The 23,082-nt window shown below is 36.6% G+C and overlaps 1 protein-coding gene across 2 annotated transcripts; it reads right to left on the bottom strand.

Annotated features, from left to right (window-relative positions):
• LOC107089905 (pantothenate kinase 1-like) lies at positions 1-22,409 on the bottom strand. Of its 2 annotated transcripts, none has more exons than XM_015382963.1 (8): positions 21,597-22,409; positions 12,585-12,731; positions 12,202-12,407; positions 11,076-11,329; positions 8,064-8,240; positions 7,007-7,130; positions 4,293-4,418; positions 1-2,408 (listed from the first exon to the last, which is right to left on the bottom strand). In XM_015382963.1, the coding sequence occupies exons 1-8, from the start codon at positions 21,880-21,882 to the stop codon at positions 2,349-2,351; spliced, it is 1,380 nt and encodes a 459-aa protein (XP_015238449.1). In that variant the 5' UTR covers positions 21,883-22,409; the 3' UTR covers positions 1-2,348. The 2 variants fall into 2 exon arrangements, with proteins under 2 accessions (XP_015238449.1, XP_015238450.1); XM_015382964.1 differs by lacking the exon at positions 21,597-22,409 and adding an exon at positions 20,916-21,135.
• Positions 22,410-23,082: the final 673 nt, after the last annotated feature.

The following is a 23,082-nucleotide window of genomic DNA, read 5'->3' as shown; positions in this document are numbered from 1 at the left end:
AGCTTCAGCTAAAAACAAAATGGTACCCGATGGACTGAGGAGTCTGTCATCATCCAAACATGAGTTGGAACAAGGCGAACAAAGGAAAAATAAAATAAAAAGTTTGCTGCGTCATCACAGCAGGATAGAGCACATTGATGGTTCAGCGTCAGGTGATGGCAAACACACCTCATCAAAGTCCTGCGCAAATATTGATGGGTTTTCACAGCAGTCTCTCCATTAACACTTGCACATGTGAAGGCGCTTAAGAGTTTCTAATGCAACAGGCTGTCAGTGAAGTCTATTTCCCTTTCTCATATTGTAAGTTGTGGATTGAGTTACTGCGGATATAAGCAGAGTATGTGGGGAAAACAAGGGAACAACATAGCAGCAAACATGTTATTTAGTTGGGTGGGGGTCAAAGTGTAGTCCAAGTCTGTGTTAGATAACAGCAATCACTCTTTTGTGTCGATACACAGACTACCTGCTAGGCTAACAAGAGAGAACACAATCAGGGGATTATTAGTGAAGCATGGGGTATGAAAACAGTGAGGAAAAAAGGCAATGATACAAAAAAATCTAATTCTGGGTGGAAAGTATGTAAACTTTTTTTTTTTTTTCATAAATTCAAAGTCATGAAACCAGTTTTACAGTGCAGCGTCTTAATCAGCACAAAGAGATGAAAGGTTGTAAAGGTCCAAGATTAAACAGTGATGTGTGCTAGCAGCCCGTCTATGACATCACAGGACAAATTCATTAAATATACGGTAATGGGCTATTTTAGGAGCGATGGGATTACTGATGGTTTTGTAAATGAAGATCTTTACAGCATAACTGGAATGACAGGATGACAGTTATGTGCCAACATGGAGCAGTTATTAGTAAAAACCCTATAGATTTTTAAAGTCTAAAATAATTTTATAAGATGTCAGAGACAGCTGCCTGTATGAAGCTCAGAGCAACACATAAGAGTAAAGTAGTTGCTGTGCACTGCTGGCCAGCTGACAGAGGCTTTGAAGCTTTCACCTCTATTTGGAAAATATTTCCGGTTGCAAAAGCAGACAGCTCAACTAATAACCCAGCTAATATCAGATCCTAACATTTGCAGCGCTATGTAAAGAGCACAAGGGCGAAATTTGATAATATGAGCAAATGGCACATAATACAGCTAAATTTAACAGGGTTTTACTTACAAATGTGCTTCATTAAATAACATCAATACATGTTTTCAACATTACAATTGGAATAATCAAGAGTGGAATGGCCAATTCCTGATAAAATACCTGTACCTGAAAATAACCGAGTCTGAAAGGATAAAATTCATCTGATTAATTAGAAATTTCCTTGCATTACTTGTTTCTTCCTTAGCCAGTGAAGTGCAAGTATATCTTGCATAATGGGGGGCTTTAATTAGAAAGCATCAGGATCTGCATCGTTTCTATTTTTTTTTAATGTTCAACAAAAGCTTAAGTGATGAATTTGTAATGAGGACATCCCTCTGCACAAAAAAAACATCAGAGTACCGCACTCAGATCTACTGGAAAACAAGGCTTTGGTCCCGTCATAAAGGACTGAACACATGAGGCTGGGGATGCATGCTTGGCAATACGGCAGAGTTGGTGTTAGTTTACAAGTAAGGAGACACAGAGAGGACAAAAACAAAACAAAACGTAAAGGCAGTGTGCAGAGGAGCAACACAGATGTAAGAACAGCTTATCTGCTTCCCATTTGACAAGGAGGTTGCAGATGAATCTCTACAGGGTTTGGCTTCAGTGCACTCCTTCAAAGACAGTAGAATGGTGCATGACTCTTTGAGCAACATCAGGTTAGCAAACTTACTTCCCAGAGTTGCATGTGGTAAAAAAAAAACTGAAAGGTTTTCCGGGTGAAGAATGACGTCTTTTATGTGCAGACATCCTCTTCTGAACACAAGCTGCAAAAATAGTCACCTTTTTTTAATGCAGGATGTAATGCTACAGTAGCTGTACACACAAACGCAACGCCCCCACCCCAACCCTCCCAGTAAAACCCTAGATTACTAAAATACTTTGTTTCTGCAGTTCCTGATGGCAGGAACAAACAGTAAACCATAAATTAAAGATCACAATATTAAAACTCTATGATAGAGGGAAATCTGGGAACGATTGTTAGAGGCCATTTTTATTTACAAGAGTTAAATTATTAAAATGGCTTTTCTCAGAATCTGAGTCTCTCTTAGTGTTCCTTTAGAGGTCTCCGATTAGGACCTTTCAGTAGTGTCATGTGCTAATGACGTCACAGCATTTAGAGTCGAGGACATTGTGGTGTTCACGAGAGAGGCTGACATAGATTTTTCTCCAGAAGCGGCAGCTTTGGCGGCAGAACTTCCTTCACAGGTCCTCCGATGTCTTCAGCAGCTCCATCAGTGCTCCAACTGCTCCAAAATAACCCTGAAACCAAACAATGGATGCATTAGGACACTTCTCGTACAAGCTTTAAGCAAAAAAGGCTGTTTCAGCAAGATGAAACGTAAAGCTGCAGATATGTGGAATCTAAATGTAGACTGAGAATTAAATTCAATTGAGAAATACTTTATTGATGGTAAAGGGAAATTAAATAAAATGTACAATTTTAGGATTTTAAAAACTTTTCTGGAAGAGCAACTACTAAGTAACAATGTTTAATAAAAGATTTAATATGAGAAAATATTGAAATTATGTATAAAATACTGCTGCCTTTTTTCAAAGGAGAATGCATTTATTTATAAGGGATATATATGTTCGTAATTACTACATACCTGTCCACTAGTCAGTTTTATAAATTTCTTTTCTTATATGTAGATTTAAATTTTTTTCTTAATAGAAATTATTCATGCTGGAAACCTTGGATTTAAATATATCATGTTTTTATTAAAAAGGTTGTTTTTTGGTTAAAAATTTTTACAATAAAATTAGTTTCTAATCAAAAATAAATCTGTTAAATAAATTAGAACAGGTACTGCCATGTCAAGAAGGATTTCTACTGTATTAAACCCCAAAGTTAGGGAGATACTTTGGAAGGCCTCCTTTCCATTCCCCTAATCTGTAGCTCCCTGAACAGATTCTACATCTGATTGAAGAAGAAACTGTGGCAGACTCTTTCTAAAAACGGCATATTATTTATATTTATATTTATATCAAATCATATCACTTGCTGTTGGACCATATATGTCTGTCCAATTTAAATGTCAGTTAAACTTAAACTTGGCAGGAGTATGAATCATTTTGGGCTTAATTGCATCTTTCCAATCTGGCACCAAAAACTGGCCCTAATAGAGCAATGCGTATCTATGAAGGGAGATAGAGCAGATATAACAGTTGCTACTTAGATATTTTAAGATATTGATTATCAAAAGGGGTTTAAATTATTTTAGACAAGACATGTCATATTTAATTGAAATAAATTATTTTTTTGCCAAAAGTCATACCTTTCTAACATAGACAACATATGACAGATGGGTATCTTGCAATATCATCATCATATTGAAAGATACCCATCTGACAGATAACATGATCAACATTTAAAGAATATTTTAAATCCCGACCTGGGATTTTTTTCCCCAATTTGCTTAGTTTAGAAGGATTTTTCTCACAAACATTCACATAAATAAATAAAAAAAAAATAAACTAGAGCTAAATTATGCACACATTCTATTAGACTGAATCTGCAGACTTAGAAAGTGGGATACATTTTCTGCTGATCCATGTTCTATGAACTATGGCCCCCTCTCTTAGGACTGACCACCAAATTTAACTAAAAAAAAATAACCTTCAGTTATTTGCAAATCTAAGCCGAATGTAGATCTTCAAGCATTAGAACGTGTGTCTTTCTTCACGTCCACAGTGAGGTATCTTTGTGAAGGGGCTAAACCAAATGAGGTAGTAAAGACAATGTCTTGTTCTTTTTTAGTTGTTGACATTTTTTGTAATAAAGTCAGGGCTTATGGTGCTGTGAACAATGGAACATTGCTTGGTTAAATCCTATTTTACCCAATGTGAGACTTATAGCACTGAGAGCTTCTGAAGTATTGCTTTGATTAATAAGTTTATCAAAAGTCATTTTCACTGAAACTGAAAAGTAAAATGGCTCCAAGAAACCCCTATAATAACTGATTTAAAGCCTCTTCATACCAGTCATGCGTTATTCTCTAAATAAACAATATCAAATATTTACTAATCCAGTCTCAGATGTAACACACATTAATGCTTATAGTTAGATTCACTATAAATGAAACCCATTTATTAAAAAAATTAATAAAAATTAAAGTAATCTCATTTTTGTTGGGTGGTACTGACCTCGTGCTCCAGGAAGAGGGCTCTCAGCTGACCTTTGGACCAGAAGTCCATAGCATAGGCTAGCAGCTTTGTGGATAATGTGTTGATCCGAAGGAAGTTCCCAACAAACACCACTCGCTCAATTTTCTGAAACAAAGATAAACATGGAGAAAAATCTAATAGCAGAAATAAGTCAATGCAGTTACATCCCGAAATTAAGAGCTATATGAACAGAAGATAAAAGATCTCTTAACACTGAATAACAAAAAAGGACAATCCTTTTTTCCTGCTTGTCAAAAAATTTTCAGAAACCTGCAGTAGCTCTTTTATCCACATGGTGGTGCTGAAGAGCTGATGTGAACCTCCAAGTCTGCCTGATTCACATAATCCTAAATCTATTGAAATGATTTTAAATATTGTTTTCATTTTGCAGCAGGTCTGCATGCAATGATAGCCCTGTACAATGCTGCTTGATCGCCATGCCACAAGGCAACACTGTAAAGAAGCTCACAGCATGCAGAAGGACTCCTAAATGAGCTCCTACTCCAAAGAAACGTCTGCAGAGCATGTGCCCTTATAAGCCACCTTCACTGAAATATTACAGCAGGGGTGTCAAACTCATTATATATCGGCCCAATTCAACATAATCAGGTCTTTAAAAGGGACTGTTGAGTCAAATTAAATAAAACCTGTAATTTCACCATTTGATTTATACAGAACACAATGGTAAAACAACTTTATTTCCAACTATTTCGCAGTTTTAGATACTTTGTGCACTTCTTTTTAATGACATTATATGCCTGTTTTACATCAAGGGCCAGATAAACTGCTTTTAACCAGCAAAACCCAATAACTCTTTTAATATAAGCTTTAAACTTTTCTTTTTTTTTCTTTTTTGCAGCTACTTCGTTAAGAATGTAAAAATATTCTCCCAACTACAGATTTCCATGCATGATTAAAATCTTGTGAGGTGTTGAACTGATTGTAGTCTTGGAAACAAATTTTAGCAGAGGCTGTAAGCTCAATGAATGTAATATCTTTATTAAACTTTAAAAAATAATATTGTTAATATGATGAGTAAGGTTCGCCAGAACATTATTAAAAACATTCAACGCAGCACTTTAGTCAGACCAGCCAAAAACTTAATAGAGGGAATAAAGTATATTTTATTTTATTAACTGATCACCCTAAAAATAAATAAAAAACATAAAAATCATGTGCAGCGTCGCATCTTAAACAGAGCTGGGAAAATGGTCAGATATTAAGAAGCGATCCATGATTTTCAAAAAAGATAACTTGCTTTGTTTTTTTTTTAAACAAGATTGTGGTGAGCAGTTTGAAACAGAGGTTCCAGGAATCGTCACCTGCTAACGACCAGATGTGCTGCAAGTTGTTAAAATGACACTGAAATCAGGCCTTTGTGCTGAATTTCAATGAGCCCAAGGATCAGTTTCTGAAGAGTTTCTGAACGCATGTACTGTCTTTTCTGCACATATTGGTGAGAAACATGTCTGTTGGAGGACGTGGAGTTAGTGCTATGACAGTTATGGTGTAGGTACCAGGTCTGCTCAGGTGGTCAGATCTGCTCGAGTCATACGCATGCCACTTACGTTGCGCTATATGAATGGCTGAATGTTGCCACATGATGCTAAACATTGTTGGTTGTCCAGACCAAAAATGTTAACATAATGCAGCGGCCTCCATTTGGCGAGTCGGGATCATCTGTAGTGTTAGTGTGTCTAGTGACCGACAAAGTTTTACCTAAATGATAACAAGGATGAAAAATCTTTTTAAAGGACCATGATATAAAGGAGGAGAGCTGGGTGGTGCTGTGGCTAAGTGCGCTCAGTATCTAACACATTAGCATATTTTAGCTCAGTCAGTTAGCCACATTAAGCTACATGACTTTTAACTTTGTGTCAACAACAACTGTTTGTTTTCTACAAGTAGAATAAGCATTTTCTTGGTCCAAAATCTCTATGAAAGTAATTTTTAAGATTTTCCATTTGTCCTTCCCTGCCTTCACATCTTAATAAAAAGAATAAGAAGCACTGAGACTTTTTGTGTCTCCTTGTTAAATGGCAGAGGTCAGCGTGACCAAGGAGGCAGTGCTACCCTTTAAGAGAGAAGGATTTTTTTTTCTTTTGGCTGCTTTAGATCGCAGTTAAAATTTCAAATAATATCAAATATAGGTAATAATATGTTGGGACTCCAGAAAAGATTTAATTCTAAGAAACGGGTGCAATACAGTTTGTCCGATGTCCATATGATGACGCTATAAGAAGGGGCAGGGCTCCAAGCAGATCTGGTACCTACACCGGGAATGAACGCTTGTTTAGGTGTCCTCTACCCCACACATATCATACTTTGATGAAGACTCACTCAGAGTTGTGCGCTCGAACCCAGGAGCAAATACGCTCTAAGAGCAGACAGAGAGAACAACCTCTGAAGGCAGGGGTGGAGTGGCCATAAGAGGGGGGTCTATCAGGCTGGTCACATTCATTTTACTTATACCCCATAAAACATTTCTGCGCAGGTCCATAGTGTGAAATGTTATTTAAAGAGTTTGTCCCGAGAGATCTCTTTTCAGGGAAAAGAACCGCAGAGATAGAGCATCAGGGTGCATACACAGAGCCTATCTTTAACAATAGCCATCCCCAATAGTTTTAAAAACGTGGAAGCAGGATTTTCTGTAATTTAATTAAGAGGAGACTTGCATGGTTGTGTATGTATACCTCATTGAGAGCACACATGCGCGCTATGGATCCTATGTTATTGGTGATGGTGATCAGTGTGGCTCTGGCCAGGTCTTCCTTACTGATGCTGTCTCGCTTCTCTTTGCACATCATGTGACCAAAACTGTAAAACAAGAGGAATTAAACCAAATTTGAGCATAAATACAACAATATATAAAAAAAAAAAAACAGGGATAGGATAACTTTCCTACTAGTTGTTAGTCAAAACTTGAATTGCATAATTCTACAAGTGCAGCTTATCACCAAGTGTTTTGCTTCAATAAATGACAGAAAGGAACATCTTAACAGCACACACTGGTGATAGTATGATAGCATGATAAAGCCTGCTTTCTTTGCTTTATAGATTAACCTTTGTACTGAATTAAAAGTTTACGAATCATACACAGGACCCAGGATAAACTGTTGTGTTTATGAGATGGTTTCCAGATATTATTTAACACAGTGTAATCTGATGTTTGGATAATCCATGCAGTCCAATTGGAGTCATTCCTATTGTCATTCTGTGTTTTGAGTAACCTGAAGTTCAACAGGTTAATAGTCTAGCGGACCTAATCAGGGTAATGATACAGATTAAATCACTAAATCAAACATCTAAGAGGAGAAAAAAAAAATAAGTTTAATGAGATTTTAAACATAAAAATCTACTAGGAGACATGGTTTTGGGTTTAGTTAAAGTTGGATAAATGTTAAAGGCTTATCTTTAAGATATAATCTTGTATATAATTTTTATGCTAAATTTAAATTAACAGCAAAACTGGGACTGGTAACGAAAAGCTTGATCAATGAATCTCTTCACAGCTGTTTAACACATGACATAACCCATTTTCTTTAGGTTAAGTCATTTAACACAAGAGAACCATTAGAATCACAGGAATGTGAAAATATGTAGGCCACTGCGTCAACGCAGAAACAGCTAACTTTTCTGCATCGACTGGAACCTGAAAGATCAGTTTGTGTGAATTCATGTTAGCAAAGGAGCTGCTCAGCAGCTGCTCAGCAGCTTTGAAATCATCTGTGACGACAACATTAGGCCAACCTGGAGGCGACGGCAGAGCCCTGGAGGCCGAAGCGTTCGTAGTCTCCACCATAGATGTCTTTCACCAGTTTGTCCACGTTTGTGGAGTCACCCTTGCTGGCCATTTCTAACGCCTCCTCGAACGTCTCGCAGCCCGTCAGAAGACAGCAAAGGCCGAGGAATGTTCCACCTCCCAGACTGAAAATGAAAGGGAGGAGAATTTGTTACATTTATATAATAAAAGAATGGGGGGAAAAAATATAAGTCAGTTCAAGAAGGCAGAAAAGATTATTAGAAGGCAAATAGAAAGTAAAGGGAGAAGTACATGGATCAATAAAATGAAAAAAAGAAAATATTAGAGATATGCAGCATAACTTCTTTTGTTTTCTGCTCTACATTTCTTCTGATGTTGTGCTTTGATCTAATCACTGTTAATGCTGTAGCCAAAACAATTCCCTGGGTGACGGCTCTACAAGGCAGTAGTGTGCAGATTACTTAAAGGGTTTTTATAATAGATCCCTGATCCAGAAACACAAAAGTGCTTGCAAATAACTTGAACCCAAAACTAGTCCATCAGCTGAAGGTCTTTACCCCAAATAGGTTGGTTTAAGGAGTTTAAGGTAATGCAGAGATGCTGCTTTTTTTTTTTATTGTCCTTATTCTGATGGTGCAAAACACAAACAATATACCATGCAGGCATCGGTATGAATGCCTGTCCATTTCAGTCATTTAGAGTATCAAGATAAAGTGAATCTGGTCAGGAAACTTAATCGCAAAAAAAGAAAATCATACCAAGGGTTCATCAGACGCAATGACATTTCTTTCACTTTTATTTGAGGATCTGAACCACTAAGATAAGCTTCAGGATTTGTGCCAAACACTTGTTTAAGGCTCCGTTTGTATGGATTGCAGAGTTCCATGGACGGAGTCATTGTCTCTATTGGCATCTCTTATCTTCCTCTCAAAGAAACTCTATATATTTTCTGCAGGGTTTATGTCAGTCTGTTAGCAAGCCAAGCATGGTGATACCATAGCTACTGAAGCAGGTATTGTGGCTTCTGGCAGTGTGGGAAAGGTGCAAGTCCTGCTGATAAATCAAATCCGCCTTTTCATGAAAAGCATCAATAGAGGTGCTCTAAACATTTGAAAGATAAATTTTTTTCACTTTGAACTTAATAAAACCTAGAAGAAATAGCTCCCCAAATAATTGTTGGCTTTGAAAACACCCCACTGGACCTCAGGATTGTCCCTCTCTGCTCTTCCTCTAAACTCATGGACCTTGATTTCCAAATGAAATGTAAAAATTACACAAGCTTAAGACAATGAGCATGACTGTCCCAGCCAGTGTCCCGCATGCCTCTGTGTGCAGTGTCCAAACTCCAGCTGCAGTCCACGCTTTGACCCTCCCTCAAACCCTTTAATGGCCTTTGCCTCCCTTTCCCCTTAAGGGTTTGGTAATCTCTGTTGCATTTGCAGCTCTTGCACCATACTTTTTCATTAAACTCAACTCTGCACTCTGAACAGCCGGCTTCTTTACGAATGAACCTTTTATGGCTTACCATCCTTGAAGGATGTCAAACACAGCCAGAAAACTGCCAGCTCAGTTTATTCCCATGCAAGTCATAAAATAGCAGTAAACATGTCCGTGTCAGAAATCATAGGTCTTATGTAACATTCCAGCTTTCGTGAAATTAAATTGTTTAGCAGCTGCATGCCATACCAGAAACAAACTTGAAATAAATGACTATATTTTTTAATGAATAAGTAAAATTAATTTTATTTTTTAATGGAATTACTGATTTTAATTAGTTTTTTTTCTGCCATTTTGTACTATTTATTGAATAAAGATGCCCCTGCTTAACTGTTATCATAATTACCCTACGGAGGAATTGACAAACAATCAGTGATGTATGTAGAGACGACACAGAAACACACATTTCTCTTCTGAACTCTGTGGTTTTGATCTCATCAGCTAAACAACACCACAGCTTATGTGGAGGTTGGATCAACGCTAATGTTATTTCTGACATTGCATCTGCATGTTATGGTTGACGCTCCCTCTCTCTCAGACTTTGACATTTGAATCCAGTTTGGTATCAAGTACATGGAAGTTGAGGACTGTGTTATTTGGAATTTAAAAGCTGACATATCTGGTTAATCTACTATGAAAACAGACATCAGCCTCTATCAACACTTGTACACACCCAGTAAGCAAATCAAATACTTCAAATACTTTAGTTTGGAGTAACAAATGACTAACAACAGTGAGTGGTTTCTTTAATGTTTTCATTGCTATACCATAAAGTATCAACAGCTATATCCTAGTTTAAAAGTTTAATTTATTTAAATAGCATTTGTTTTTTTTCTAGATGCATATAATATTCTTCTTTTGATAAGGCAAAAGAGAATTGTTTGTCTATGTACTGTTTCAATGCGTTACAATGAAGTCTTAGGTAACCTGAGCTGATGGAAGGTTCCAATCACAATAGAATCAAAAAAAGCAGAAAAACTGGTCTCCGTTTAAAGTGCCTGGCATTCTTGGAAATTTCCTGTGAGAGTCGAGGCCTAAACATGATCTGCAAGGACAAAGAAATCTTCTTCTCTCCCTGGGATGCCAGAACTAAATGAACAATCTGTTCTTGAATCCCTGCTTTGGGAACTTTTTTGACAGCTTGTTCTTCTGGGCGGAGATTTGAGGCCTTCCTAGGTGTTCTGGACTTGGGTTTTTGTGATGTACCAAATGTCCCGGCCAGAAAGAACTGTGTCCTTGCAGCCTGTTTTGAAAGATTGTTATTTTTTATAATTATTTTGTTGCAGAGAGAACATGCTGGCCTAAATTGACATTACTTCAACACTGTTGTTTTTCCTGTAGATTTTCTATTAAAATAATGACCTTTTGTGTCATTATTACTAAAATGTTGAAAAAACATTTTGCAAAATATATTTCCAGACTACAACTGTTTAATTTTCAGTAGCAGATGCTGTGATATACACCTACAATCGCCTGGTGCTCATCAAGCCAGCTCTCCTCACCTTGTCCCTGTTACCCGTTTGTAGTCGTTCTCCGAGTAGACGGCCAGTATAGAGACCCCGGAGCCGATGTTGACCAGCAGCATTGGAAAGGGGTTGTCGAGGTTGCAGGGCTTTTTCACACAGTTGTGAGGGTCTGACGGGTTCTGGAAGTAGTAGCACTCCGGGTGTCCATTGAAACCCACTCGGTCGATAAACAGTAGACCACGGATGAGACAGTCCAGCTCATCCAGCTTCAGCAGCTCCAGGTCTGAAATCTGCGATAAACACAGAGGTGGGTTAGCATTTCCTGAACAAACAGTTTTAGTCAGTGTGAAGACTATTTTAGGTAGGTTGCAGGACAGATTTCACATCACAAATCTTAACTTTGCACAGACAATTTCCCAGATATCTTTTAAAAAAACTACTAGTTGTTTATTATTTGTTTTTTTCCCCCTAACATAAATGTGAAAGTTTGTGTGAATTTACGATAGAAATTGTCTAAATGTTGCAAGCTTTAAATATGGAACCGGCCAAAAGCAGGAAAGGTGGAACAAAAGAAAGAAATGAAAGGGAGAAAAATGGAACAGAAGGAAAAAAACAGGTAGGTAGAATGATAGAAAAATAAATTGATGCTTGGTGAAAAAAAAAAGAGTTGGTTAGTAGATCAAAGAGTTGGTTGGTAGATGGATGTTCAGGGACGGCTTTTAGAAGATGGACACTAAAGCTAAATTTGTCCATATTTACTAAACTTAAATCAAATTTACATAGAAATCTTTATCCTGAACAGAATAATTCAAAATTACAGAGGGAAAGATTTCTTATTGTATGGCACAGATTAAAAGGCATTTTAAATACACCTCTTTGCTCAGTACAAGCAGCAGAATTGAGCTTAACTGGCCAAGAAGAAAACAGATGGCAGATCCAAATATTCTCTGAGAAAATATGTTCTAATTAAAAAAATTATCTACATCTTCTGGGATGACACAGACCAAAAGTAAATGGATAGAAAATATGATAAAATAAATTTGATAAATTAGAAATATAGGTGAAGTCAACGTGGCCTTGTTAGGATCATCCAATAAGGCAGCAAATCAAATAAATTTGTTGAAAAGAAAAAAAAGGTTGATTCTTAAAACGCCACACTGACCGTTCTGAAGTCGTTCTCAAACTTGTACGCCCCGCCTCCCGTGGCACACAGCGTTGTGTGGAGGCTGGAGAAGTTTTTGTCTCTTCCCATCTGAATAAACCGGGGCATGGCCTGGGTAGGGAAGCGGATAAAGTGCAGGTTTCCTGTCCGGCCACACATGGTCAGGTTCCTCAGCTCCAGGTGGACGTCACGGACACCTGTTTTACCTGAGGGAAAAAAATAAATAAATCACCTTTTTATTCCCCAACAGAGGTTATGAGCTAACTTGCAAATTAAGTATTTTGGATTGTTTTTATAAAATTAAACAAATGACTCAGCTTTCTGGAGGATTTTCACAAAGTTATGAGCGTTAACTAGCTGAATGTTTGCATGAGCTTATATACCATAGGCCACATTTGAGGTGAGGTAGCGGCGGATAGATTTGAGGTTTTCAACTTCTTCTTGTTCTTCTTCTGCAGTGATGTCGACTGGCTCAAAATACACCAGCTTAACCAAGGTCCCTCCGATGTCCATACCAAACCAGGGGAAGGCTGGAGAGACGAAAATATGAAATTAAATTCCTTGTTTTTAAACAAAATATCTAATGCTAGATATCTAAATGGCAAACCAGCAAAGTTCAATAAAAAAAGAACTTTATAATTTGAGGAGTGTTACGATGAAGCGGAAAAGATTGCACCGTTTTACTGTAATTGGACTGAAACTACAAAACAAGTTATCTTACCAGGGGAAAAAAGCCTCTTCGATAAAACAAAAAACATCAATTGTCCATGCTATAAAGTATGAGCAGAATAACGGTTCTGTTCAGTTGATGCTAGTTAAACTACTGTTTATGCTCTAAAAACATTCTAAATGACTTCGTTTCGAGTAAATTCTGGATGTTACCCACTCAGGACACTTGGAATACATTGGACGAGCAGTATGGAGGAATATTGACACGTTTTTTGTGGACTTTTATGGACCTTTCTGCCTCGGGCACCATAGACCTCCATTATTTGAATGTCAGCAGACAGCAAGAAGCCTCCCAGATCTCCAGATGCATTTGAGATATCAAAAAAGTACTCCAGAGTGTTGTTCAGCATGGGGGGGAGTAGAAAATGAAGGCTAATCATGTTTTGGGTGTACTATTCCTTTAAAAGTAGCCATGTTCTATGGTGGCTCATTTAGGACGCTACAAGATGCAGCAAGATGTTTTGTTACCATATTATCTTTTCAAAGAGATTAAAGCTTGTCAGAGTAGGAAACGGTAGATTTTCAGAAATCTCAAAGTAAACCTAAGGGGCTGCTAACTTTACAAGGAACACACAGACTTCTGTTTGAAATGTCAATCACACAAACAACAGAATTACATTTAAAAAACAGATGAAACTATGCAATCAGGTTACCTTTGTCTTGAAATAAAGAAGGAAAGAGCTTTGTAACACCAATCGCTTTAAATCTCTGGCTCACTGTTTAGTTTTAATAAATAAATGTTTTAAAACTTGGTGTAGCTGTTTTTCATTAAATATTTTTTCTTTCCAACATTTTATGTGTGCAAAAAAAAAAAGCAAAAAAAAGTAGCTATCATTCTTGTTAGAAAAGAGTGAATAATATAGGTGGGGTCTAGCAAGTTTTCAACAATTACAATTAATAAGTCATAACATCTGATCTTTTCATCACTAAATGACCTTAGGTGTAAATTGGTCTAAAAGAAAAGCATGAATCAATGTCAGCCATTATTAGTGTAAACTGTATGTATGAAAAAAAAGGAAAAAAAAACACTAGTGTTGTCTTAGGCTGCGGCTGCAGGAAGCTGGTGCTAACAGCAGCTAGAGCGATTACACAATTTTCTTTTTGAGGTAAATTGAGTTGAAGATTGAGTGACGGGAAGACTATGCAATCTTTCACAAAGACAGACTGGTAAAGAAATAAATAAAATAAAGCACATCTCACCAAGAGGCAATGTTCCCATGGAAACAGGTACCCTCCCTTCCCCCACCGTCTCTCATACACTCTCCAGCCTTCCATTTTCTCTTCCACTTAGCTTCCCCTCACGACTTCTGCAGTTTATGCATACCATCCATCTTCCACTACACCCCCACCCCCTCCACTTGACTCTCACTATTAAAGTGAGGTACTGTTGGCACTTACACGGGAGGAAACCCAAAACTGCCGGACATAACTGAGACACTGAAGATGAAATCATCTTAAGCATCACTTTTATCTTCAATACTACTCATATCCACAGATTAAAAAAAAAGAAATATGATCCGACTATTAGAGGTTTAACCCTTATATCAATGCAAGTTCTTTCACAACTGCAGCTGAGAATTAGATAAAAAAAAATCTAATCAATAAATCATATATGATATTTTACCACTAATAAAAGACAACTTCCCAATTACAAGCTGGTAAATTTGAGAGGATCCTAGAAAAGTGCAGTTTGCAGTTTTTTCTGATCATTATGGAGCTTAAAGTATTACAGAGAAATCCTCCATAGTGCCGGTCAGCTGGCTATATGGAGACACCTAAATTTTTGCAAAACAGGGATATCATTTTGTTTAATAAGAAATCAAAAAATGTTAGTTACTTTAGCAGGGTTTATCTTTTAAATATGTAAATAAAAGAAACAAGCAATTTCTCAATAAAATGTGTTTCTGGCTGCATGTGGTCCACTATTTTTAGCACGCACCACCACTGACCCACCTCTGTTTGTACAGGCAGTTCAACAAATAGCAAAGTACTGGTTGACACAACTTTGGAAAGATAGTTTTATAACATTCGGTATGACACACTTGACTTAAGGTTACCACAGGCCAAATTAAAGAGAGTCTCCCGCTACTCTTTAAACTTTAAAATATTAATATTCTTTTCTACTAGTGCTGCACTGAGGTAAGTAAAGAGGGAATAAAAAGAGCTGAGTCTGACCTCTGATAAAACTAAAACAGTTTGAGCATTCCGAACTGGGGTTTTAAAACAACAAAATGCATGATTTCTTTTATTTTATTAAAAATATATCGTTGTGTAAAGAAGCATTTTCTAACAAAGGAATGTGAATAAGTCATTTATTTTCTGGATGATGATGAGGTGCGCGAGCTAACCAGAAAATCAAAACCAAGTTATTTAAATCCCTGAAAGAGAAGCAGCATGAAAACATATATTTAATAGAAAAACAAAAATTTAGAAACTTTCTTTAAAATAAATGCTGATCAAAACCTCTTTCCCCTCCTACAGGTGTCCTGAAGTGCACCAGGTGGACCATCTCTCCAAGAACTCTATTTAAGTTCATGCCATGTTGATTTTGCGCAGCCAAAGGTCTCTGTAAAAAGGAGTAGGGCTGGGGAGGAATTTGTATCTATGTGGGTGAAAGGCGTCCAGACACACACCTGCATGTCCACATGACTGCAGAAAGTTTACACATGCTAACAGGACAGCAACCTGTATTGCCATCATTTGTTAAACTTTAATTGTCCTGTTTAGATGATGTCCTGTTCTGGTTCCAAGGCTCTGATACGATAAGAACAAACGCCAAAGTGCTGCTGAAGATTACACTGATACAGCAGCACGAGTTGATAAAAAAAACTTTTCTCAACTTAACAAGAAGTTTTGTCCTCAAATAATAACATTTTCTCAAGTTTATCGCCTTTTCAGGTGTCATTTTACAACACTATGTATCGTTCTTATTTGGTAGTAGAACTATGAAAAATCTAAAGCATGGCTACATTTTGTTGTATCTTCTCCTAATGTGTGGCTCCACAGTTGAACATTCATTTGTACATTTAAATTATAAAAGGGCATATTTAAAAACCAACATTTGTTCATTAATTTACATAATAAGGTAATGTTCTATAGAAAAATCCAAATAGGTGTAATTATTTCCTTCTCACTAGCTCCCACCTTTTTATAGCTTGCGCACAAAAAACAAAATCATAAAAAAATCATAAAAAATGCCATTGGGTGTAAGACTGAAACAATCAGATTAATGGTGATTAATCAATTATTGAAATAATCATCAACTAATTTAGTCATAATTAATCATTAACTCTAGTATAGAGACGCTAAAACATGCTAACATGTTAGTTAACAGAGCAACCCACTTAGAGCAGTAATTATACTAAAATTGTAAAAAAAAAAAAATCATATACATATATATATATATATATATATATATATATATAAATAATTTTTTTTTTTACAATTTTAGTATTTAGTATTTAACATTTTGAATTTAAGATAAAAAATTTATTTCGTCTGTTGATATGCTTTATCCAGCCTCCTCTGGTGGAAAAGTAGTTTCAACTGGTTTGATTTAGTAAAAAGTTTTCTTTGGTTATCCGATATTTATTCGATTAATCGAAAAATAATCAATAGTTTAATCGATTTGCAAAAATAATTGTTAGTTGCTGCCCTAATTGGATGGTAAAATATTACAAATCCCACATAGTTGTGAGGTCTCATTCGAAATCTTACATCTACTAGTGTCTGGAGATATCTCTAAACATTTTTTACACAACTTCAGCTATTCAACATGTCCAAAATAATCATTTTTAACTTAAAAAATGCAATCTTTAATATTGTATATCTGGTGTATAATTCATAAATAAGCACCATCTATTCATCCTTCCCCTAAACTTCCAAAACTTCATTGAAAAGCTAATCTCATTGGTTAAAAGAATATGTAACGCAAATATATCCTTCCAGCTGCGTAAAGACTACAGTGGACTGGACGTTTTTGACGTCTTCTGGATACTGAGAAAGGAAGGATCTTTGGAGCAAACACATTGGTTAATAAGCCCACCTGACGTAGAAATCTAAAATGGCAGAAATATGTCTGTAGAAAAAGGAAAAATTAGCTTTTAAGAACTTTATTTTTACTCCTTCATGGGGAAAAACATGCTTTGGTCGATTATTAGGACATGTGTTTTTATTTTATGGGAAATAAAACTGGATATTTCTTTTCTGTGGAGTGTTATGGACAAAATTAGCCAATTTAAAACAGGATAGAGTGTGTTTTGAAATGCCAGAACACAAAAACAAAGTAAGAAATAAAAATGATAAATTCTAATTTAATGACAGATTATTAGTAACTGGTGTTAGTGGAGTATAGTTGGCTTATAATTAAGTTGATAATCATTTTCTTTTGGAACACCTGATTATAAAGAGTTACAACATGTTGGGTTTTGTTTACAAATAAATTTAGTGTTAAGATGCTCAACAAAATGTGAAGGTAAAGCGTCCCAAGGCCGGGTGGTGGGAGCTAAGACGTTAAAGTCTTTTATTATTAATAAACTGGCTTCTCCTGAGGATGGTTATTTCAAATAATTAAATTATAAAATAAACAATCAAAATGAATCATACTTTAATTCCAAAATATGTAAATGATAAACGTATTAGGGTACTTAAAATATATTTCAGCCGTAGCCAATAATATACAAATCACTCAATAATAGTTTATCCAGTTTGCATTTTAGTCTACAAACTTATCAGCTGGTAGAAAGGAGATGACATTTATTTCATTTTTACAGCGTGCTATGGGTGCACTGATCAATCCGGCACAGGTACCCAGACTAAGGCGCTCTGAGCTTCTCATTTGTATCTCACAACAGTATCTCATGAGCAGCTAAAAAATATTTGTAAAGTAAGTACTTATGTACCAAGATTTTCAACAACAACAAAAATGAAAAGATCTAAACATTGAGGAAATTGGGGAGATTGTTTGTTAAGAAAAGCAAAAATAAGAATCTGCCAGAAAACCTGCAATCTGTGCTGAAATATAGTTGGACAAAATTACATAAGAAATAACCTGAGAACAGGAGGATGAGTTTCACTCAGAAAAACCGGTTGGATGCAGATTGTGTTGCAAATATGTTTTTTTTTTTCTGGAAGTTGTCAAAGATTGAACATTTTCCTGACTTCTAATTTTAATAATCTCAAATCTGACCTAACATTACTACAATAAAAAAAGAGACTTGGTCTACAACTCCATTATAGACAGTAGAGGACCATTGAGTTATTTTTAACAACAAAAGTCGACTTCTGAACAAGCCCACCTCTGTTCACGGAGTTTCAATTGTGGCTCCTTTTTAATACCCATGAGCTTCTTATCTAACAAAAGGTGAACTGTATCATAGAACTCCTTTTTGTTTTCTAGAAGTCCTTCCAATCAAATGTGTCCTTACAGCCACACCCTAAAGAAACCACTGTTTCACTGGTACCAAAGCAACTTGTATTTCACCTATTTTATCTATCATATTATCATATTGCTGTAGTATTTTTAATAAAGTCACTGACCAAAAACATATTTTAAAAAAAATTTTCTGTTCACTCTTTCCTACATCATTGCTCCAGCTGATCAAAGTTTGTATTTGTAAATTCACACATGTCAAAAGACCCCACTGAAACCTTTCCATCAGACTTGGACTCTGGATTTTGGTCGGTCTGATGGCCTCAAATAAGAAACCTTATCATAAATCTCCTCCACTGCATACAGTGGATTTATGGTGCTTGTGTAGATATTCGGATTTTTCCAAAACATTTTTATCTTTTTTGTCAGTGAAAAACATTTCCCTCTTTTCTTATCCAAAGATAGTATGCTTGTTCTATGTTTCACTAATACTTACAAAAACAAAACTCAGGGCTGATAAGTATGACATGAAGTTTAAGTTTTCTCATCACATAATGATGGTTGCAAATCATTTTGGTAAGAGTTTAAAAAAAAAGGCGTCTGTAAAATGGTGCTGATAAAAAATGTTTTCTTAAGATCAATAATGATTATGACAAAGTATAAAAATAATTAATGATATTTAATATTACAGAACTTATATCTCGGATCAGGCAGTGTTCTTGTATTGTTATCTTACTTTATACCGCTATAAAATTAAATATTTTAAATTAAACATGCTGTTAAGTTCTAATGGAGTGAATAATCTCTTAAAATCCCAGTTAGATTCAGATTTGACATACCGGTACTAGAATACAAACGAGGAATACGTCAGAGTGGGTTACCCATTGTTTAAACCAACTAAAGCCGCTAAGAAAGAAACAAAAGTGAAAAAAATCCAATCCCAGAGGGAACCACATTCCGGGGTCAGCACTCTGTTTGGAAAAGCTTTCATCCGGGTATATCAGAATGACTGGACTCTCTCCGAAGATAAGTCAGCCATAAACAGAGAATCTCTACCGGACCTTTTAATGGTTACAGGGCAGATACATCTTTAACTACGTAATCAGACATAACCCATCTAGAAGGCTGCTCAGCCTCTGGCTCCTTTGCAACATGTTCTCCCTGCATTGCTTTGCAGAGGTCCACTTATTCCTCTATCTGTTATGATAAACATAATAAGTGCTTTAAAGGATGCTTCTATATTCATATTTCTTCCAAAGTTGTTATTAATATATTAGAAGTTACTGGAAGTTATGGTGAAAGAAATGCGCAGCTGTGGCTGCTAAAGAAACAAAAACAAAGAAAAATTGGAGGGAGGTGGGGTCAAAGTTATTACAACACTGGCTTATATAATTGTGTAATAAAGTAAGCACAACTAATGACTTGTGAATCAGACTTTCAGCTGGTTTTATGCTGCTGCTCCCATCATTAACTCATATTTACAATAAATGTAACTTATTCTGGTTTGTTTTATAATATATATCTGAACTAAGATTTCTAGCTTCTTTTATAGGTACCATAAACAGATCGATGTATATAAACAATGGTGAATTAAGTCTATAAACAGTTCTTTCAATATCAAATACATTTTTATTTTTTTTTATTTTGTGTATTTATCTTTTTAGACATGCAATGATTTATCCATAAACTCCAAACTGTCAGTTCACCTCTGGCTAACATTTGGTATAACAAATACTTAAAAATAAAAAAATAAATGTGTCAAAAATTAAAACTCCCATAATTTAGGTTCTGTTACTGCATCAATCAATGTAATATACTTTGATGGTATAGTCTTGTCGTGTCTGCATTTTCTGTTTTTTCATATAACATCAAAAAAAAAATAAAAAAATAAAATAAAAACTTTGATCGATGAAAGCTGTCATAAATGTATATCTTATTTTAACTTTCAGGATTTTTTTAATGTTACCATTACAAGAGCTTTGCTGCTGGTTGACAGTCACCCCCTCAAAAAGCCCTCAAATGTTACAATATAAGGCCAAAACAAACAAGTGACAAGCTACACCTAATCATCCTAAGGCTGAACTGTTTGCTCACTTTCTCCTACACTTCAATTTTATTTCAATTCAACTAAAATAGTTGTAACTTAGTAGAAATGTGGGAAAAAAACAATCCCTTAGGACAACTAATATTTGTAAGGTTATCTTTTACGTATGCTTGGTACTAGAAAATAAGAAATGACTTGTTGAAATTGGCTCTAAATACCCAAACATTTCTTTGAAACCATAATAATACCCAATGCATTTTCTTTCCACCCCCATCCCTGACCAAAACAATTACTAACAGATGTAAGGAATGCAGTATGGCTGACTAACAGACTGTTATCACAACACTATCCCTGTATCCCAGTATGCTAGTATCTCTGCTGATAAATCCACAAAGCAAGAATGAGTTTAACCATAGATACCCATGTTAAACCAAAAAACAGTCGCTAGAAATCTTGACCATAGTAGAATTAGCATTTTGCATGAAATGTGCAACACTCTTGAAACACAACTTCCCTAAAAAACCAATTATATATCGTTTTCTTATTACAATGAAGCAGAAACTAACTTACCGGGTTTCTTCTCAGTTATAAGCTTCATTGTTAGGCAAAATGTATGCCCCTGAAAGCAAACAAACGATTTTCGGGATACTTTTTATAAACACTGCCTATTAAAGGGGCGAATTAAAAACGCGACTCTCTGTACTGGGTGTTAATGAAGACTTCACACACCGAAGAAAACAACCGGTTTCGGCATTCTGGGCTAGACATGAACTTTCATAATACGATCATCACATCTTCCGAACCACTTGGTAAGGATAGGGGCGGTTCCCTCCTCATTCACCCTTCCTATTGTAGACAAGAGTCGAGCCCTGATTGGCTGAGACAAGCCAGGCCCAATTATCAGGAGCTGTTTCACCACCGGAAAGCGACCAATCACAGAGCTCCAAATGCAACCTGAGGGTTGATAAACAGTGAAAGAGGTCTCCCTGGTGACGGCTAGCTGCTGGACGGAGCTGTACAGTGTCAGAGCAAAGGGAGGTCCATAACATTGCTCAGTTAAAAAAACACAAAAAAACAAAAAAAACAAATGAAAGACACGACACATAAAGTAACGTAAGATATAAAAAAAACTAATGGTTACTCCCAATGATTAAAATACGGAATGAAGCCGGTTGCAGTGACACAATCGTGTCAGAGCAGAGACATTGTGAATGACAGTCAGTGACACAGACTCCATTTTCTGTCACTTACGAGGTCTGTTCCTTTTCACCGACTCCGTCCTCCTACGCAGCCGGGATCTCTTTGCTGGGGACCCGTTGCACTCTTTCTCCTCCCCCCGCTGCAGATGATGCATTTCAAGCGCATTGCTGCCGCTGCCGCTTGGTCCCGTTGTCAAACCGAATGCATTATTACCGGAGCAGCCGCCGTTAGCGGTTACCACCACGAGCCCATTCAACCCCCTCGGGCTTTGTCCATTGTTGACATGGAAAGGTCCCGCCGATCCCTTCTTGTCCACCAACGATTTAGCTTTATCCATGGCAAGCGTTAGTTTATCTTAGCATCTGCAGTAAACGGACGGGTTTAGCCTTAAGCTAGTGTAGCTTAGCTTGCTAACACTAGCCCCGTTTGATAGCAGCTGAGAATGCCGCGCGGGTAGCGAATGCCGTAGTTACGCTAAAATAAAAACATTTCCCCCCTCTTTTTTGTTGTAAAGCCGTTTTAGTTTAAATGGGCGCACTAGCTAAAACGTAACGTGTCCTTTGAGGTCACGCGCGGTCATTCCCCCTGCAGTAGCCTGTGTATTTGTGTACATATATAAGAATGAGTAGCTTGGCTGCTACGAAGCCCGAACCCGTCCACCTCCCTCGACCGGTTTTATCTTCTGTGGGGGAAAATGACAACACATACACTAATATACAGACGTTGATACAAAAGAATGGGCTAGTCCAACGTAGCGACTATTCTCCACCAGATTAAGAAAGCAAAGCACGCGCCTTCGGACAGCTGTTGGCTATTTATTTATAAGCTTCGCTCTCTACCTCATTCCCCGCAGGCGCGTGACGTGCTGCTCAACGCTGCCATGCAGTCTGAGAGCAACAGAAAAAAATGAACCGAAGTAACCCCGAATTATACCCCCCCAAAAATCCACAAACATGTAATTTTATGGATTACCCATGGAGGGGGTGCATTCTGTTAGACTGGATATCAACGGGAGCATTAGATAACCTGTCACCTCCAGTCGAGATACAAAGGTCAAACAACAATCTCAGCTTGATAGAAGAAAAAAAAATCACTTAAAAAAGATACGTCTGTGCCCGATTTAAAGTTTGAGATGTAACAGCTTCCTATTCATATGTTATATTAAAAATACAAATCTGAAAGGTGTGGCATGCCAATGTCTTAAACCCCATTTAGTGTGATACTCCTAAATACATTTTGGAAAACCAATTATTTTTATGCTGGTGAAGGTTCTCAGTCATCCAGGTCATAGTTATTCAAAATAATAATAATACAAAAAAATCTACTGGACTTGGATTCCAAGGTTAGAAGATGTTTCGCTTCCCATCCAGGAAGCTTTTTCAATTCAAAATGTCAGGAATAGCGTTGAGTTTGAGGTATTATACAGTAGCCCAACAATTTTTTGGGGGGGACCGAACCCCAGGAATGACAATTACTTTTAGTTCACTATTGAGTCAATCTGTCTTTAGATTGATCTCAACTATCTGAGATGATTACC

This window comes from Cyprinodon variegatus, unplaced genomic scaffold, assembly GCF_000732505.1.
Source record: "Cyprinodon variegatus isolate N-32 unplaced genomic scaffold, C_variegatus-1.0 Scaffold270, whole genome shotgun sequence".
Lineage (NCBI taxonomy): Eukaryota > Metazoa > Chordata > Actinopteri > Cyprinodontiformes > Cyprinodontidae > Cyprinodon > Cyprinodon variegatus.
Note: the sequence above shows the minus strand (reverse complement) of the source record. Positions and strands in the feature narration are given on the sequence as shown.